At 48.2% G+C, this 19,133-nt stretch overlaps 1 protein-coding gene across 1 annotated transcript in view; it reads right to left on the bottom strand.

Moving 5' to 3' along the window:
• The window catches only part of XXYLT1 (xyloside xylosyltransferase 1), a 169,886-nt gene that overhangs the window by 57,734 nt on the left and 93,019 nt on the right, over positions 1 to 19,133 (bottom strand). Inside the window, exon 3 of the mRNA XM_045502545.1 lies at positions 17,498 to 17,630. Coding sequence (XP_045358501.1) covers positions 17,498 to 17,630 — 133 coding nt within the window. The remainder of the gene's footprint in view (positions 1 to 17,497; positions 17,631 to 19,133) is intronic.

Genomic DNA, 19,133 nt, shown 5'->3' with positions numbered 1-19,133 from the left:
AAGGCTGGGGACTGGGTTCTGCTGTGAGTTTGCACACACTGTGTCTCTGCACTGGACAAGGTCAGCCCTCGGGAGGCTGGATGGGACTCAGGGAAAGCTGTGAACTAGGACCCTGGCTTCCCAGGTAAGAAATGTGTGTATGCACAGCCTTGCTCCATAGAGGCCTCTTCTTCCTGCCTCTTGGTGCCTGCACCGAGAGGGAAGCCTTCCACCCAGACTTCCAACTTGCTGACGTTCAGAAGTGGAATGCCCTTCCTTGGGGGAAGGAGAAGGGGTGTGTGTGAGGAAAGGGCTATTAGCCCACACAAAAGATGACTCAAAGGAAATGAGAGCCTCTCTGCAAATCCCAGTATCTGAAGGACTTTTGTGGGGGAAGAGTACATACACATATTCCATGTGGCCCCAGAGTACAGATGTGGGGGAAATGGATAAAAACCACAGAGAAGCTGATTGTTCAAATTTTTAAAAATTTTTTAAATGTTTGTTTATTTTTGAGAGAGAGAGAGAGACACACACACAGAGACAGAGCGTTGGCAGGGGAGGGGTAGAGAGAGAGGGAGACACACAATCTGAAGCAGGCTCCAGGCTATGAGCTGTCAGCACAGAGCCTGACGCGGGACTCAAACTGATGAACCATGAGATTATGACCTGAGTTGAAGTCGGACACTTAAACGACTGAGCCCCCAGGTGTCCCTGGTTGTTAAAATTTGATATACAGAAAAACATCTCAATGAACCTGTCCAAAAATAAAATAATGGGCTTCTTTGGAAGTGACAAGTTCCCCATTGCAAGAGGTGATCAAGCTGAGACCTTGAAAGTCAGGGATGCCCTTAAATGAGAAAAGATGCCCCTAGATGTCTCTCCTATCTCTGGTATTCTGCAATTATTTTCACAGAATCTGTAACTGTCTGTTAAGGTTAGGAAAGATATTCCAATCCATCCTTCTCATTTTATAAAGAAGGAAACCAAGGCTGACAGAGAGATTGTGACTTGACTGAAGCCAGCCAGCTCTGTCTCTCCATCTCCGCACTGAACAAAACTATTCAGAAAGATGAGGAATGCTTGTCCAGGATTTCCGTAAGAGGACAGAGGCAAAGTGCAGATGGTTCCTATTTCCAAGAGCTGATAACACACTGCCCATCTCCATACCACCCTGGGGACCCCAGACTGGCCCTGAACCCAGCCCCGAGGCTCAGCACCAGGAGGCTGAGACTCATGGGAAAGACACTGTGGCAGAAATAGGCTGCTTCCGCAATAAACGGCAGGATAGGATTTCTGTAAGTTAAGGGGTAGATACCAAAACTCATCAGATTCAAAGAAATCCACAGTATATGTTTCCTATCATCTCAGGGGGATGTTGAATGGACAGATGGATGGATGGATGGATGGATGGATGGATGGGAAGGAAGGAAGGAAGGAAGGAAACCATTACTCTAACACTTCTATGACCATAAGAGAAATTTTAATCCAAGTCAGGCTGCAGACCTATGAGGAAAAAAAAAAAAGGAAGCCCATGCCCTCTAATAACTAAAACCATTCCCCCTCTGGCATACAAGCCCTGAATAGCCTGGCTGGACACAATTCACACTAAAACGTACACAACTAAGGTTCCCCAGTGATCAAAAACCTGAAGAAACAGTCTGAGAACAGACACTCACAAGTCTGTTTCATTACACACTCATCACAGGGACGTCACTGTGCTATGAGGAAAAGTGATAAAACCATTCCGCTGGAGGGACCTGCACACGTTGGAGACGAAATCCAGCCTTTCCCAAATGTGACTGTGGACTGTGAGGTAGGAGGGCAGTTTGCATGGGAGTCAAACCCCAAGGCAGGAACTCGAGTGCTCTTCAATGTCTTAACGGAAAGACTGGGATTGCCTGTAACACGCAAGCATATTCTATGAATCCCCAGAAAAGGGGGACTAAGTGACCTGGGCTGTGAGATGGCAGAGCATGAAGCCGCAAAACCTCTCCGGGCTGTTTCATAACTCAGGAACTATAAAGGCAAGGGCTAGGAACCATCCACTTAGGATCGCAGGTGCTTGGAGGACAGGCAGGGCACTAGGGCCAGGGACCCAGTCCTAGTCCTGACCATGTGACCCTGGGCAAATCTTTTTTTTTTTTTTTTTTTTTTTTAAGTTTTTTTTTTTTTTTTTCAACGTTTATTTATTTTTGGGACAGAGAGAGACAGAGCATGAACGGGGGAGGTGCAGAGAGAGAGAGGGAGACACAGAATTGGAAACAGGCTCCAGGCTCCGAGCCATCAGCCCAGAGCCTGACGCGGGGCTCAAACTCACAGACCGCGAGATCGTGACCTGGCTGAAGTCGGATGCTTAACCGACTGCGCCACCCAGGCGCCCCTGGGCAAATCTAACCTACGAGTACAGTCTCTTTGGCAAAATGGGGATAACACTACCTGCCTTCCTCCTTTACTGAATTAGTAGGTTGAGCAAATGTAAAAGTTTGTAAACAGTTGAGCACTGTTCAAGCCTAAGGGAATGCAGCACCGTTCTAACCGCCGGCAAGAGCAAAGACGCTAAAATGGGAAATAATGGCCCACAGCCTGCAAGGCACACCTGAGATGCTCAGGTATCAGCCATCAGCACGTCTGTCAAAGGGTGTGGAGACGTCACGCTGGGACAAGAAAGACCAAGTGGAGGCCCAAGAAAGTAAATAACTTATTCTTTGCCTCTGGAACAAAGTGGCAGATCTTAATCACAAGAGTCTGGATTCGGAAGACAGGTTCGCAAAACAAGAAAAGACCCTAGAGAGCAAGTCATTAGACTTCAAGTCGGTCAAGTTGCATGAGGCCGTCCATAAGCTTAGGCTCAGTTGCGGCAGCCCTGGGTCATCCCGCACAATTACTGCACGCTGTGGTGCCCATGTGCTGTGGAGAAAGTGCTCTCATCAACCGGCTTGGAGAAGGTGGGGCACAGAAGGGGCCCCAAAGTGGCAAGAGCAAGTGGACAGAGACAGATGGAGGGGTGTAGCACTTCTGTGGCATGCCATGGACTGACACACAGGGACAGGCCCATTACAAGGAGAAGCCTGAAACGCTTTAAAACTGGTGCTTCAAAAATCCTTGACGCCCTATCCCTGTAAACTGTTTTCAGTTTGCAAAATCTATAAAACACTACTCACAGTCGGCTCCTATCTGGCCACTCTCTACACCTTTGCCATTGGGCTTTCCACATTGGTCTTCTGCACCACGGAATAGAAAAGCAAAGTCATGTTTTTCATCACGGCCAAGGGCATGCACTGGCCTATAAACTGTGAAGAGGAAAGCCAGTGGCAGCTTCATATAAGGCAGGATGCGGCCTCTTCCTGCACGGCACACTCCCTTTCCAAGTCAGGACAAATTCCTTCTGGCTTCTAAAGCTGCCCCCCCACCCTACCCCTCACCAACGCTCTATGGCAACCTCTCTGTGTTCTGGGAATATTTTCCACAACTGACCAGCACCATGGGAAGATATGGTTGTGTAGAACAGGGAGAAAGGGAAAGGGCAGAAAACTCTCATGAAGCCCCTCTGTACCTGGTGTTGTGCAATGTGTATATGACAGCATTTCATTCCCAGCTATTTACTGAGGATCCACAAGGACTTAGGCCAGTGATTCTCAAACAGGGGAAAGAGAGAAGGTACAAACTCCAGCTTCAGAATCACCAGGAGGGCAAATGCAGCCTTTCTGCCTGCATCGTGACATGTGAGTTACGTATCTCGAATATGCCATGAAGGGGGCAACAGAGGTCAATTTATAACCAATATGCTGGAGGCAACCTCCATTCCACAGATGAGGAAACTAAAGCTTTAAAAGGTTTAAATATGTTATGCAAAATAATATGGCCGGTAAGTGGTGGAACCAGGAGTCAACCCACCTTCGATTTCAAGATTAATTTCCCAACATTCTAGTCTACCTGCAGGGTGAAAGAAGGGCATGTATATTCCCAGAAAACTAAATGACTGGGCTTTATCCCTATGGGTACAGGCCAGTTCCCCCTACTTCCTCTTGATCCTTCATGCCATTATTTAAAAATAACCATGCCTTAAAATCCCAAGCTGTTCTTAGAAAACTAGAGCTTGGTGACGGCTGGAGGAAGGGCTCCAGTTCAAGGCTCCAGGCTTCACTTGTGAGGCTGGGATGGAAAAGACAGTATTTTATTGTCTTTTATTGTCTTTATTGTCAAAAGCCCTGTCCCCAAAGGATGCAGAACCCTGCTGGGGAGAAACACACACATAGGAAGCATCTGTCCTCTAAGTCACGACCTATTGAATGATCTCAGGGCAGTCAGTGCTGAGGAGCAGGGGTTATGGCTAGGAACAAGGAAGCCTTCAGAGGCTTTCTAGAAATGGTGGCCTCTCACTGGGCCTCAAAGGATGAGTAGGGCAAACAGAAGGGCAGGGTGGAGGGAGAGCACCCTAGGCAGAAGGGACAGCATACCCCCAGGCCACATGTGTGAATGAGCACCTGTCTGGGAGACAGCTGGGGGTTCGGTGCAGCTGAAACAAAAGGTACAGGGGAGCTGGTGGGAGAAGGTGAAAGGTGGGAGCCGAGGGAGGGCAGATTGCAGAGGTCCCTGAGTGGTGCGCTAAGGAGCAGGTGGTCTTTAGAACTGGCACAATGCCTGGCACAGAATAAGTGCTCAAAAAAGTATGAGAGAGTGAAGTCTTGTCAGTTAATTTGAGGATGCGGACAGGGTAGGGTGTGCCTTGACTGTGGAAAACGCATTGCTGAGGGGCGCCTGGGTGGCTCAGTCAATTAAGCGTCCGACTTTGGTTCCAATCTTTGATCTCGCAGTTCATGAGTTCTAGCCCTGCGTCAGGCTCTATGCTGACAGCTCAGAGCCTGGAGCTTGCTTCAGATTCTGTGTCTCCCTCTCTCTGTCCCTGCCCCTCCCCTGCTCATGCTCTCTCTCTCAAAAATAAATAAACCTTTAAAAAAAAAAGGTTTATTGGGCTGCCATCTGGCCTTCGACTGGACTTTCAAGGTGAAGAGTAAAGCACCCCGTGACTATAAATGCATCTTACCACGCCTGCCCGCCACATCTCCTGGTAGTCCGTGGTAGCCCACGAGCTGTAATTTGGCCCCGTGTCAAATGGGGAGATTAGGCTTTCTCTGCAGGGTGGTGTTAACACCATGTAGAGATTAATTTGCTACTTTTGAGAGCTCACCAGTGGGATTTGGCCGTAATTCCATGCAGAAGGAATCAAGGGAAAGAAGTGGAGGTGAGGCCACTGCCTCTCGGGAGTGTAAATGCTTTGTTTTCACCATTGATTTCTGGCTGGTCTCAGAAATTCCCAAGAGCTGCCTTTAGTGGCCATTAACTTCATGTCAGAGCTTGACCAGGGCTGCGCCCCTTCAGCCTGTGACTGCAAAAGGCCGACTCGTGTGCTTTTGTGCGCTCCAGAGGGCCTAAAGCCACCTTCTGCAGGGAGAGCTCTCCTCCCCGGGCAAGGGTGTAGGGCTCCAGAAAATGTTACCTATGCTTACGTCTGGAGCAGAACCTCCAGAAGCTGGCGGGGGGCCTGTCTGGGAGAAATCAGCCTACAGCTGTAGGTGGAGGCAGCCCAGCCCAGCCCAGCCCACCTCTGGGAGGGGAATGGAATTGGAAACTCAGACCCCCATTGAGGATTTGCCCCTGTGGCCTGGCCCTGGAATTGGCAAGATGAAGAAGACAGTTAACATGAGCTGGGCCTCAGTTCGGGGTGTTTGGGGGAGGTGGCCCTTGTCCCCTCACGTTAGCACATCTGAGCTTATCCAAGCTAACTTGGTGACTAACAGCTCCACTCTTAAGAATTCTACAGGCATTTGTTGAGGGCCCTTCTACTCCATGCCAGTCTCGGTTGGTAAGCCATGGGGTCTGCTCTCAAGAGTCTGGAGAGCTGTCCCCACTGCAGCTGAGGGCCGGAGCACCCTATAGAAGCCCCTATAAAATTGTCTGTGGCTGCACTTCCTTAACTTAGAGGTACCGCCAGACCTTGCTTCCTTTTCATTGCTCATTCTGACACAGGGGCCCTCCACACTTCACACCATCTTCTGCCTCTCGGAAGCTCCTCATCTCGTCCTCAGACTGTTCACTTGGCTTTGTTTCATTTCGTGTTGGACACAGTCTCAGCAATGTGTTCTTTTAAACACACACACACACACACACACACACACCTACATACATACATACATACATACATAAGTTGTTCTTTTTTTTTTAAAGTTTATTTATTTTTGAGAGAGACAGCATGAGCAGGGGAGGGGCAGGGACAGAGAGAGGGAGACACAGAATCTGAAGCAAGCTCCTGGCTCTGGAGGCTTTGGGCTCCAGGCAGCCCAAGAATGATTCGACAGCCCCCTTCCTGGTTCTAACAGATGACAGGCCCAGATACCCACCCCGGAAGTATCTCAGGCCCCAGGGGCCTCAGCCTTTCAGAGCCACCTTGCCCGGCCCCAGCCCCTGCCAGTCCTCTGCCCTCCACCCTTCCCTGCTCTGCACCTCCAGCTCAGGGTGATGACATGTCCTCGGGTGGCCCAGGACACTGCTGGTTTACACTTGTTCTAGTGTGACTGTTAACAGCATCCCCTTTCTACACTCCAAGTGTTCTCGTTTAAACAATAACCTGATGGTGAAATTAAATGGTCACCCCACCCGTACTTCCTCCCAGAACTACTTCTCATGATGTTTACCTTTACTTACCACAGTCAGGCAGATCTAGAAAATGAAATCTTAAGTGGTAGGGCCTAATTCAGACTGCACACATCTCCCTTCCCTCCTTCTCTTCCTTCCTTTAAATTTCATCCCCAATTTTCTTCCAGAAGGAATTTCTCTTAGCTCGCAAAGATGCCAAAATGCATCCTATAAAGAGCCACAGGCCTGACACAGATATACCACAAGTTTGGCTCTCAATTTTCTATTAATCAAATGAAGAAAAGGGCATCTAATTCGTTGCACAGAAGGAAACGCCATTAATCATCCAGGAGAAATACAACTGTTTGTGCCTTGCAGAGCAGGGAGAAGGGTCTCCAGATGGGCCGTCAAAGAGGCCGCTCTGCACGTCATTCGCAATGTCCTTACTACCACGCCTGAGCAGGGAGCAAGGGTGGGGGGTTGGTGTCTCCGTGGGTCCAGCCCTGCCCTGGCTCGTTCACGAGGCAGCACTGAACAAACAGAAGGTGAGGTGAGGCAGTGAATGTATGGCAGCCACATGGCTCCCAGGCCTCTCCTGTCTCCTTGCCTCTTCCCTTTGGTTTCTCTCCCTCCTTTCCACCCTGTCTAGACCTTCAATCTCCTAAAAGCATCTTCAGACACTGAGAGTAGTTTAAAGATGTTCTAATACACAGTAAAGTTAAAAGTAGTTGCTAGTTCTGATAAATGCTAAGTCTGGGGATCTTTTTATTTTCTTCCAAAATTATATTTCTGGACCAGAATTATGCTTGGCCTTGACACTTTACTATTAGGTAAGTCTGAGGCTAGTGAGAGAAAAACATCTGATGGAATTTTGAATTACCAATAAAAATTAACTACTTCAAGTGATAGGAGAAAACCCTTGATAAAAACAAAGTTTAAGTACCCAAAACTCGCCATCAGCATCCAAGGACCAGTAACCAAAGTCTTTGGAAGGTCCAGGCCAAACTTGTAGAAGCATTTGGTCAGTTTTTGCCCCAGTGAACTTTTTCTTTCCTTTTCTTTCACAATCCGTTTTTAAATCTTCAAATACTTGTATTATCTCCTGGAGGCATTTACCTGAAATTAAACTGCTACAGCCTGTATCCTGAGTTTCAGATGGCCTCTTCTTGTGCCTGTGACAATATACTGCATTCACTGGATGATCCCCTTTTGAGAGCCTACCTGATATCTTCTCATTTTACACTTTTTTATAAAACTGCTCACCTCCATATGGTCTTGAATATGATACGGTGTGTGGACTGGAGACTGAGGCTCCTCTGGTCTGTTCTGTGCAGGTGATGGGGCGGGGGGCACCTGTATATGCAGCTGGTCACATGCAATCCAGATACAGCATTTCACCCACAAATCCCTCCCAGGTTCTGGCAAGCCATTTCTGTCTCCTGGGGACTCAGAGACCATGACTGTCTCCACTCCGTTTATACAAAAGCATATGGCCTGCTCATCTGTAGGATGCCTTTAACCTTTGACAGCAGCTGAAAGAATGTGAGGCACGAGTGAGTAGAGAGGTGGCCTGAATGACCACGATCACACCATTATCTTCTCAAACCCTGATGACATTTTGGCAGGAAGGAACAAGCAGAAAAAATGGAGATGCCTCTCCCCTGCTCTAGTTATTCCTTCTAAAAAACGATTCATCTTTATGTCCTTACCTTGCTTAGAAACTACTTCCCAGGCTCCCTGAAAGCTGAAAACCAAGGAACTACAGTTACATGAAGAACATGAAAATCTCATTTGCTGCCAAGACACGTAGAGTGCTAGGATTATATTGCCTTCTTTACGGTTCCAAATTCATGATACTTGGGTCAAACCAGGTAAGATGGTCCTAGAGTCAGGGGAAGGGTTTCCCCTGCTTATACACTGCGCAGATACTAGGTGTCATTTTATTAAGGGTGGCAGTGTTTCCTTACAGGGAATCAAGTGGAACCAAAGAAGTAGTCAAATGCACCAGGACCTTACACCACACTGACTGACAGTAATGAGGCCCCAGGAGCATCTCGAGGACTTCATATTTCTGAAAGTCCGTCAGGACCAGCAGCTTCATAATGAGTGCTCATCTACAGCAGCCAGGACCAAAAGGCAAATTATTATACAAAAAGCAATTCTGGTTCCTAAAAAGCTTCCTCTTTTACAAATGATAGAAAATTCTCAAAGACAGAGACATTTAGGAAGGCTGGGTCCCTGGATCATAAACGTTCCTATGGGCAGCTCCTTGATACTAGGGTCAATTCTGCTACTTCTAAACGGAAGATCATAGGGGTTCTCTACGGTCAATAGTAAATGACACATTTAAAGAAATCACCCAATGCAGGAGCAGGAGGTAAGGTGTTCATTTCAAACTCAAATCCAGTAAAAACTTGACATTTCTGTAATGGCTAATTCTGCAGCTAACCGGAGGCAGGGGAATGGGGGCTGAATATCCATTTCACTTCGGTCACCTGCAGGAAGGCAGGCATGCAACTGACACGTGTACCCAAAGTGGCCATGGAGCCATACTGTAATTCCCCTCACACACAGCCAGTCATGCCTAAGTCAGTCCTTTCCACATTTTCCACATGCTGCCTGTCACAGAAAGTCCCTCTTCTACATATGCCACTGTGATTCAAATATGCTATTTTGCTTTTTTCCCCCCAAGAAGATGCTTATAGATCAGTCTTTTTTGCTGCCTGGATTGCAAATGAGGATCTCTCAACGAGATGTTTATGTGGCAAAAAGGAACAAGTTCTGGTAATGCAAAAAAAAAAAAAAAAACCTGAGAAAGCGGGTGTGCTTTCAGAGAAGGGAAGCCCCTCCCATGTTCAACCAGGACGTCATCTTAGCCTGCACACAACATCTTTGGCAGCCTGTCTCCCACGGCCTTCAGCGGGCATTGGACACTCACAGCTCACCCAGCAGGGCACAGCCGTCACAGAGGAAACACAATTCCGCTTCAGTGCTTCTGCATGCGTCTTTTTCCCTTTAAAACACATGTTCCCAATGGTGTGATTAAAAAATAACCGCCTCAGAGTAGGTATTTTTATCTCTAGCATGGGGCAGGTATCTCCCTCCCCTTTGATTAGGAATTCCGGGCCTCCATCACAGCCTCCAGATCCCATGGGCTATGCCAAAGAGTCCAGCCTGCCGACTCCCAGGGAGTGAAGAAACACTCAGCTTCTTTATCAGGCACTGCTGTCTAAGGTGGCAGCTTTTTTTCTCTGTTACTCAGATTGAACCGTAATAGAAACTGACAGGTTCAATCTTGGTTACTTTATTTATTTATTTATTTTTTCAACGTTTATTTATTTTTGGGACAGAGAGAGACAGAGCATGAACGGGGGAGGGGCAGAGAGAGAGGGAGACACAGAATCGGAAACAGGCTCCAGGCTCTGAGCCATCAGCCCAGAGCCTGACGCGGGGCTCGAACTCACGGACCGCGAGATCGTGACCTGGCTGAAGTCAGACGCTTAACCGAATGCGCCACCCAGGCGCCCCAGTCTTGGTTACTTTAAAAACACACACACACACACACACACACACACACACACACAAGAACCAAGAAATTCATTTTCAGGTGTCTGAGGGAAGAAGAGAGGCTACTACCTGTAATGATGGTGGTGGTGGCACTCTCTTACAAAGCAGGGCTTGACGCCTACTGAACAGAGGACCTGGATTTATTTATATCGGCGTAAACCCTTCCAGACAGAAGTAGTACAGTAACATCCTGACACAAGACAATCTGGAGAGAGATGGAAAATGCTGGGTGGCTAGATGTGAGAGACGGGTCTGTCCATCTCCCTCCCTCAAACAAACTGATTTCAGACTGAGGAACCTGAAGACAAAATGCCACTATGAGTTCACACAACCCTCCTCAGCTCCAGACCCAGCAATGGCAGATAGGATGCTTTAAAAAAAAAAAAAAAAAAAAAGATTAAAAATAACATTTACAGATGCAATGGTAGGCTGTCTGGGATTTGTTTCAAAATAACAGAGAAAGCAACGAAGGCAGAAGTGGAGAGGTGGCTGGGAGTAGAGATGAAACAAGACTGGCTGAGGGCTAATAATTATTGAGGCTCCTTGAATGTTGTAACATTGAAGCACCCAGCATCCTACATGATTCTGTCTACTTTTGTATATTTTGGAAGTTTTCCTAAGTGAAAAGCAAAAAACAAAAACACAAACATACACACACACACACATACATATATACCTATATACGTATGCATATGTACATACATACATACATACGTATGTATATATGCATACGTATATAGGTATATATGCATATATGCTGGGAGACTAGCAACGCTTCATATAGGAATACTGAGTTAGGTATAAGGATGGCCAAGATATACTGGTAAGTGAACAAAAAAATAAAAACGATGCACAAGGGTATATAAAGTATATGAGTCAACGGATACACACACACATACATGTTGATAAATTTGTAGAAAATTTCTGGAAAAATAGTCCTCACATACTTCTTGAATTTTTAATGAAAATATTTTTATATAATGATTTTTTTTCTAATTTGAGGAGTGCAGCATGGGAAAAGACGTAGTAGGGTTAAAAAACAAGATGAATATCTCCAGGAGAAGAAACGGAACACAAACCTTGTTAGCGCTCAGGGCTAGAGGCATGGGCTGAGTTCAGAAACAGGGGGTGTGGCCAGCAGTTCGCCCTCTGCAGGGCACTGAAATACCCGGGCAGGGGAAAGAGGCCGCCAGGCTCACACTGGGAAGCAGGGACTGGGGTACCTGCCCTGCTTCCCCGCTGCAACCACAACTGCATCTTCTGTGTGCACACCTCCCCGTCTGAGCTCTCGGATTCCCACAGAGGCATACTAAAACTTCCCTCCTTCGTTGTGGACTAGTTGACTTCTTGCAACACTGTTCTGTTTTGCAAATAGCCTGTATTGTTTAGAGTATACAGTAAAAGTATAAAGACGTGCCTGCATAGATACTAAATTCATAGGACTGATTTCCTCAGGGGAGGCAGGGAAGGAGGGGAAGCCAGTACCAACATCCCAGCTAGGAGTCCAGGAAATAAAGTATCAGCCCCTTTGTCTTCCAGAAAGGTGGGGATGGCTTACACGGCAGGGAATTCCTCAAACACAGGAAGGGAGTTTAGATGCTGAGAAGCCAAAATATTAGCACTAATTATGCTAAGTTATCAGCTGCTCCAATTTTACGCATAAGGATACTGAAGCTCAGAAGTTAAGGGACTTCCTTTGGGTCACACAACTAGTTCTAGCTGGCTAAGCTAGAACTGGATAAAACTCCCAGGACCACTAGGGAGTGCTACTCCATGCCAGGCACTATAAATATACTGACTGATTTAACCTGCCATTCAACTCCGCCATAGGTAGTATTATACAGTGCTATAATCCCCATTTCTCAGCTATAGAAACTGAAGCTCAGAGAAGCCAAGAGACTTGCCCAAGGTCACACAGCTATGAGAGGCACAGGTGGGGCCATTCCACATCCTCCTCTCCTACCTCTGTGCTACCTCTGTGCTAAGTCTTCACTTCCTCCCCAGCTCCCCTGAGAGCCCTTCACCAGTCCTAGGAATGGGATAAGGCAGCCTGCAGATTAACTGGACATTTCCACTCCAGCATCTGGAAGGAGGTGAGGCTGGCACAGATGCTATCAATTAAAACCATGTGACCTAAAAAGGTGAAAGAGTGGACGCTATTAAAATACTTAACACAAAAGCAAATTCCTGCTTAGTGGTGCCTTATCAGCAGCTGACAGGATTAGCCTGCTGCTTCCATCTCATGGTGGGTTTGGGCTCAAACAAGCACACAGCTGGCCTGTGGAGCCAACAGAGAATGAACCGGAAGCCAGTGGCCCCCACCAACAAAGCTCCCATTCATCAGCTCCTCAGGTGGCCAGCTCCAAGACAGAAAGACCATAACCAAGGGCTGTGACCCCAGCTACACACACACACACACACACACACACACACACACTCTCTCTCTCTCTCTCTCTCTCTCTCTCTCTCTCTGTCGTACACATTCTCACACACACATTGTTTTTGTCTCACTCTCTCTCACACACATTCTGTCAGACACATTCTCTCTCTCACACACATATTATCTGTCTCTCTCTCTCTCTCTCTCTCTCTCTCACACACACACACACACACACATTCTCTCTCACATACATTCTCTGTGTCTCTCTCTCTCATACACTCATTCCAAGCTCAGCAGGAACCACTGCCAGGCCTCCTAGTTCCAGTGACCTCCCCAAAGGGCCCAAATCACAAGCAGGCCTCTAACTCCTGTGGAGTGGTGACCTCAGGCCTGGTGCCTCACGGAGACTTTGAGAGCTGCCTCCTTCCATCCCTCACTTACTCACCCTGTTTTCCTCACAAGCTCCCACTCCTGTAACACTTTGTTCCTGCTCACTCGAGGATTGTGTGGAAAAGCCAGATCACCCCCTTCTGCTAAAAGGAGAAGGTTCTCACTCTTGGGTAGGGGTAGAGCCGCCAGGTTTAGCGAAACAAACAAGCAAACAAACAAAAAACAGGGCATCCAGTTAATTTAAATTTCATATAAACAACAAATAGTTGTTTTGTGTACGTATGTCCCCATGCAATATTTGGGGCATACGTACAGAAGACAATTATTTGTTTATCTGAAATCCAACTTAAGTGAGTGTCGTGTGTTTTAACTAGTATCCCTGCATGGTAGGGGTGGGGTAGAGCGAGGGTATCCCGTAGAAGAAATCGTTTTGAAAAGAAAACACACAAAGGCGTGGTGAGGACTGAGGGAGGAGGGTGAGCAAGTGCCCTTGACTGAGGGCCTCTCTCACTCCAGAAACTTCCATGCATGTTGTTCCATCTGAGTTTTTGGTAATTCTGGAGATATACGTATCCCTACTTACTGATTGAAAACAAAACAGAGGGTCAGAGCATCCAGTAGCTTGCAAAGCATCACGTGGGTAATTCATGAAAGGCAGGGACTATAATCCAGAGCTTCTGAGTATAACCCGAATGCTTTTTCTTTTTCTTCCACGTCAAGCGGCTCTGCCTGCTGATACCCACTTGTAATTTTTATGGGCTGTACATAAAGAGGGTCCAACAGTTTTCTTTACTCTTCGAATACATTCATCAGGAAGCACATTCAAAATGGCATCCTGGACTAACACATATTTGCAAAATACAGTTGTCTATTTACAGAGACCATTCTGTTGACAGAGAAAGCAAAAGCCTCTTCCCTCCTTTTGGCCATGTATCCCAACTAAACACATCACCCATGAGGACCTGTCCGGCAGTCTAGTTCTTTTGACAAAGAGTCAGGGAAAGGGTCAGGGCAGGACTGTTCCACCCAAAATGGCCACGACTCCCCAACTTTCAGGTGAGAAGGGTCATGGAACATCTGACTCAACAGAATCCTGACGGGGACCCTGGAGGAAAAGGTTCCTCTACCCCCATCCTAGCATCCCACAATCCATCATTTTCCAGAACACATGGTGGGGTTAATGTATATTTGGGGCAGCGGGAGAACTGAAAAACAAAACAAAACAAAACAGCTATTTGTCAAATGAACAGTGAGAAATACATTTCCCTCCCCTCTCCTCCAAGCTTCTAACGTTCATGGCACACAATAGAGGGGAAACAACCATAAAAATGACTTAAGATGTGCCCTTTTGAAGTACAGTAACTGTCAGACAAGTGACTATAAAAATAACACAGTTGAGGAGATCCAAATTTATTTCTGCTTAGTGAATTTCCAGATCAAAAACATACTTGGTTAATCAGTCCAGTTTTGCTTTTGTGCTGTTTCGTTTCTAAATTTTCCTTTCTTTTCATAGACGCTAGCTGATTTTGCTTATGGCAAAAACCTTGCCCACCTCACACTCTGCTACTTGGGGAGGCCACGTGGTTGTGGGAACTCCCACCACCTCCTCGTTCCTGGAGGAGGGCTAGGGAAGTGGCAAGTGCCCACAGGGGTGGGTGACGGCCAAGTCCAGACAAGTGGGGCTGAGGCTGCCTGCCCAGGGGAAGGGCCCAGTTCCATCCGTCCTTGCGTGGACGCGGTTCACTCGCCGCCCTTCCATTCCCCCCTTTCTTCTCCCACTCCCTCCCCACAAGCACACACACCCAGGCACAGGCTCCAAAGGCGCAAACAACTAACACTTGCTCTTTGGGGGCAGTGGAGTCTCCAGTTTTCTTGTGGAAGACAGCAAAAAAAAAAAAAAAAAAAAAAAAAATCCACACTCCACCCCCCACCCCTCACACCCAGCCAGCACCAAGCCATTCCCAGCCCCAGCACGAGACTGCAAATATTCAGAGGCAATTACCCAGAGCCAGTAGGGCGCACATTCGTGCAGGACAGCCGTTTGCAGACTTAATTATTAGAGGCTTTATAAACATTTCAGCTGGGGAGGAATGGAAGGGGAAGGTGGGAGCACCAAAAGGAGTTTTCATTTCTGCTGATTTGAGTGCACGAGCCCTAAGGACAGGGCAGTTTGGGCCTCTTTCAGCAGCCCAGCCACAGAGGTCTGATTTTCCTCAGATAATTAAAGACTCCGAAGGTGAGAAAAATTCAATTTTGTTTTGGATCTAAAATCTCTCCGAGATTTCTTTTGAGAAGTCCAGACAATTAAATTGATTTAAGTTTCACGGTTAATAAAATCCTAGATCTACAAAAAACATAAATTCTGGCCAAAACGATATAAATGTGATCACGTTTCCATGTATATTATATGAGAAGATTCCAGATCAGGCCTTGAAGGTATCACTGCTCTGACTGCATTTAAAAATGAGCCTGGTGGGGCACCTGGGTGGCTCGGTCGGTTAAGCGTCCGACTTCGGCTCAGGTCATGATCTCATGGTCCGTGAGTTCCAGCCCCGTGTCGGGCTCTGTGCTGACAGCTCAGAGCCTGGAGCCTGTTTCAGATTCTGTGTCTCCCTCTCTCTCTGCCCCTCCCCAGTTCATGCTCTGTCTCTTTCTGTGTGAAAAATAAATAAACGTTAAAAAAAAAATTTTTTTTTAAATGAGCCTGGTACAAGTATCCAGGAGACCCTGGCCCCTACTGAGCAGTGAGGAGCCCCCCCCACCCCGCCCCCGCAGCAGACAGGCAGCCTCAGGACTGAGGAAAGACACTGAGGAAATGGTGAGGGGCAGGAGAGAGGGATCACAGTGCCAGAGCCAGGGGCGGGAAGTCTAGGAGCACAACTGCTCCTGTTCTCAGATGGGGGAACCCAGGCCCTGTGCACAGGGATGAGCACACAGGACTTTGGACTCTCAGTTCAGTGCTCCTTTCCAGCGCCTCCAGTTGTGAAATTGAGAACCACTGACATAAGATACACCTTGCGCGAAGGTGAGGGAATGAGGCCCGGAGGCTGCTAGGAGCTGGAAGTGGCAAGTGTTTGCCCAAAGCCTCCCCGAGTACTAGGCCCTGCTTTGTGATGGGGCGGGGGTGGGGGGCACCGTGGGAGAGGATGACGTCAGGGCGAACAGCCCACAAGGCCCAGGGGTTATCAGCCCTCTCAGAGGCCTCGCAGGAATTTCCTGTTATGTGATCTGCGTGTTGCAAATAACCACAAGCAAGCAGGCTGTCACTCTTCCCCTCTCTTTTAGGGGAAGCACGGGCTCTTGGGTCACCAGTCGCCTGTGCTCTGCAGCTCTCCAAAGGCGGCATGGCTCCAAGAATGTCCACAGGGAGCCAGCGGGAGGGGATGCGCAGAGAACAAAGAGCGGGCCAGCCCAGGGGACGGTGAAATCCCCGCTCCAGGCAGCTTGGTTCTGGGGGTGCTCTGGCTCTGCCCAGAGGAGGATCAGTCAGTGACCTGGAACTCTCTGGATCCAGAACCATGGGTCTAGTTTTAACGAAAACTTGTACGTGCTTTTGCCTCTCCTCTCCTTTGTTTCAACTGTAAGATGTATAGTACACACACAGGACGACGCGCAACCCCGCGCACGGCCCCCGTGGCAGAGGACTGACACCACACTGAGGCACTCCAGAGGCAACCTCCGCCCACGTCCTGCTCCCCACCCCTCCCCCACCCCCCCCTCTCCAGAGGGAACGCCGTGCTGGCTTTGGGGATCAGCATTTCCTTGGTTTTCCTTATAATTTGGGCCACATGGTACGCATCCCTGAAGATTACAGTTTAGTTTTGCCTAGCAGTGTGCGTAGGCACCACGTGCTCATTTTTGGTTTTGTGTAGGACTCACTCGGATGAAGGTATTTTATTTATCCATTCTGCTATCTGTGGCATTTAAGTCATTCTCAGTTTTTGGCTACCACGCACAGTGCTGCAATGGATATTCTTGAACATGTCTCCCGGTTCGCAGACGCTGGGGTTTCTCTACGACGCTTGCTTGACAATGAAGCCGTGCACGACGCAGAATGCGTTCTTCACCGTGAGCGGGGAACGCCAACCTGTGTTCCAGAGCTGTGCTGCCTTTGCCTCCTTACAAGACACTGAGACTCTGCTTCAACAGAGGAGCGGTCACTGGTGACCGAGAGGCCAAGAAAACCTAGTTCATCATCAGACCGGCAAGTTAAAGCCATATCCTGATACCTCCCTCTGTAAGGCAAAGCCCAAGATTTTAAAATTCTGAGCTTAACCACAACCAACAACCAAAACAGCTTCCCTTTCTACAAGAAAAATGTCACACACTCCCCAAAAAGAACGAGGCAGCATCTACGGCTTTGGAGCGGCCCCACCTGCCCGCACTGTTGACGACAGGCAGTAAGTACAAATGTGTCTCTAAGAGATTATGTGTAGAAAGACTGTCTACCGATAAATCCCAGTCTGAAGTGGGTAGCGGGAGAGGGGAAGGGGACAAGGGGTGGAGAGGGTCCTGGAGGCCACGTCCCCTACAGCTGCCACATACCTGTATACTGGCTGCATCTCTCTTGCTATGCCAATGACGGCGCCTGGCAGGAAATTGTCAAACTCCTCAAACAATTCCCGGATGTTGGTCTTGTACTTCAGGTCTAGGTCCAGCTGAATTATCCGCAGGATCTCTGGAGGAAAGAAAAAGAAAACAATAAGACACAGACACACATCCTGGGAGGCTCAGCCACTGACAGAAAATGAGTGGAAATTGCAGAAACAGGTAGTGGATCATTCTTACGGTCACTGAATGATGCAAAGTTATGGCTGGAAACAGAGGCGCTTCATCCACCAGCAACCCACTCCGCATGAGAAGCCTTCGTAAACAACCACTCCACCATTCCTTCCAATCGCAGGCAGGCATCTTGTCTATAACTCGGTGACCATGTGCCCTACTTCAGGCCCACTGTCCTGGTGTCATTGTCAACAGCACACCACTTCATTCTCAAAAGGATCTAGCGCGGAGCATACAGGTGTTTCTCTTTGGGGCACAGCTGGTAAACGACCCACAGGAGAGAGAGCTGAAAACCCGCCCTTATTAGCACGTTCTGCAAATGTAGTGTGTCAGGCTGGGATGCTGACCCAAAGGGGAAGAGCTGAAAGACTTCAGATACTGTTTTTATTCCACTGGCTGAAAGACAAAGTGAACTATAATTAGACAAACTGAGTCTCACAATTACCTGGCACATAAGCTCTGTTTGTTTCTGTTGCCTCCAGATGACTCAGGGCGAGAGGGGAGGAGGGAGGCACTGGCTAAGTTCTCTCCTCCTTCCCCTACCAAGCCTGACTCAGCGCCTGTGCCAGCAGGGGACTGGACCCAGCTGATGGGGCCTCTGCCCCCCACCCCAGGAGTGATAGCAGGTGACTGAAACCAAGAGGGGAGGACCCAGTGCGGACATGAAATGGGAGGGGCTGCAGGGGCTCCAGAGAGGGGGCGCTCAGGGTCAGATGATGGAGGAGAGAAAGTGCTCTGCACTGAGGAGGAGGCCTGAGGTGGGAATCGCAAGTTCCAGCTTTGCTGCTGATTAACTCTGTGACCCTGGGAAAATGACTTATTTAAATCCTAGCTGTCCCATTTGTTAATGTGGGGGTGATACAACGGGCCTCGGGAGGCTGTGGTGCCAGGAAGAGGAGAGGACAGATGGGAAACATCTTGTATTCAGGCTGCAGAGGACTGAAGGAATCCAGGGTCTGGAGAGTAGGGAACTCAGTGATGTCTGACGCAGTCAAGGGAGACTTCATGGAGGAGGGAGACTTGGGCTGGGCTGTGAACTATGGGCATGCCTGGGCAGCCGAGGCACACTAACACCCATCCGGAACATGAGGCTCCCCCCAGGACATGACGGCTGTCTGAGCACAGGCTTCCCGAGGAAGCCCTCTGAAGACAGGGACCCTATCTTTGGCATCTCGGCCTCCACCCCTTCATAGGGCAGGCCTTGGTGGTCAGTAAACACTCAGGAATGTTTGTGGAATTCAATAGCCATTCTCGAAATTAGCTTATGAAGAAATCACAGCTTATGATTCCAGAAAAACTGATTCATTTGTTCTTGTTCTCTTTTCCTTTGTGGCACAGGAACAAAAAAAAAAAAAAAAAAAAAAGACAAAACAAAACAAACAACACATCAGTTGACGTT

This window comes from Leopardus geoffroyi, chromosome C2, assembly GCF_018350155.1.
Source record: "Leopardus geoffroyi isolate Oge1 chromosome C2, O.geoffroyi_Oge1_pat1.0, whole genome shotgun sequence".
Taxonomy (NCBI): Eukaryota; Metazoa; Chordata; class Mammalia; order Carnivora; family Felidae; genus Leopardus; species Leopardus geoffroyi.
This window is presented reverse-complemented; position numbering and strand designations above follow the sequence as displayed.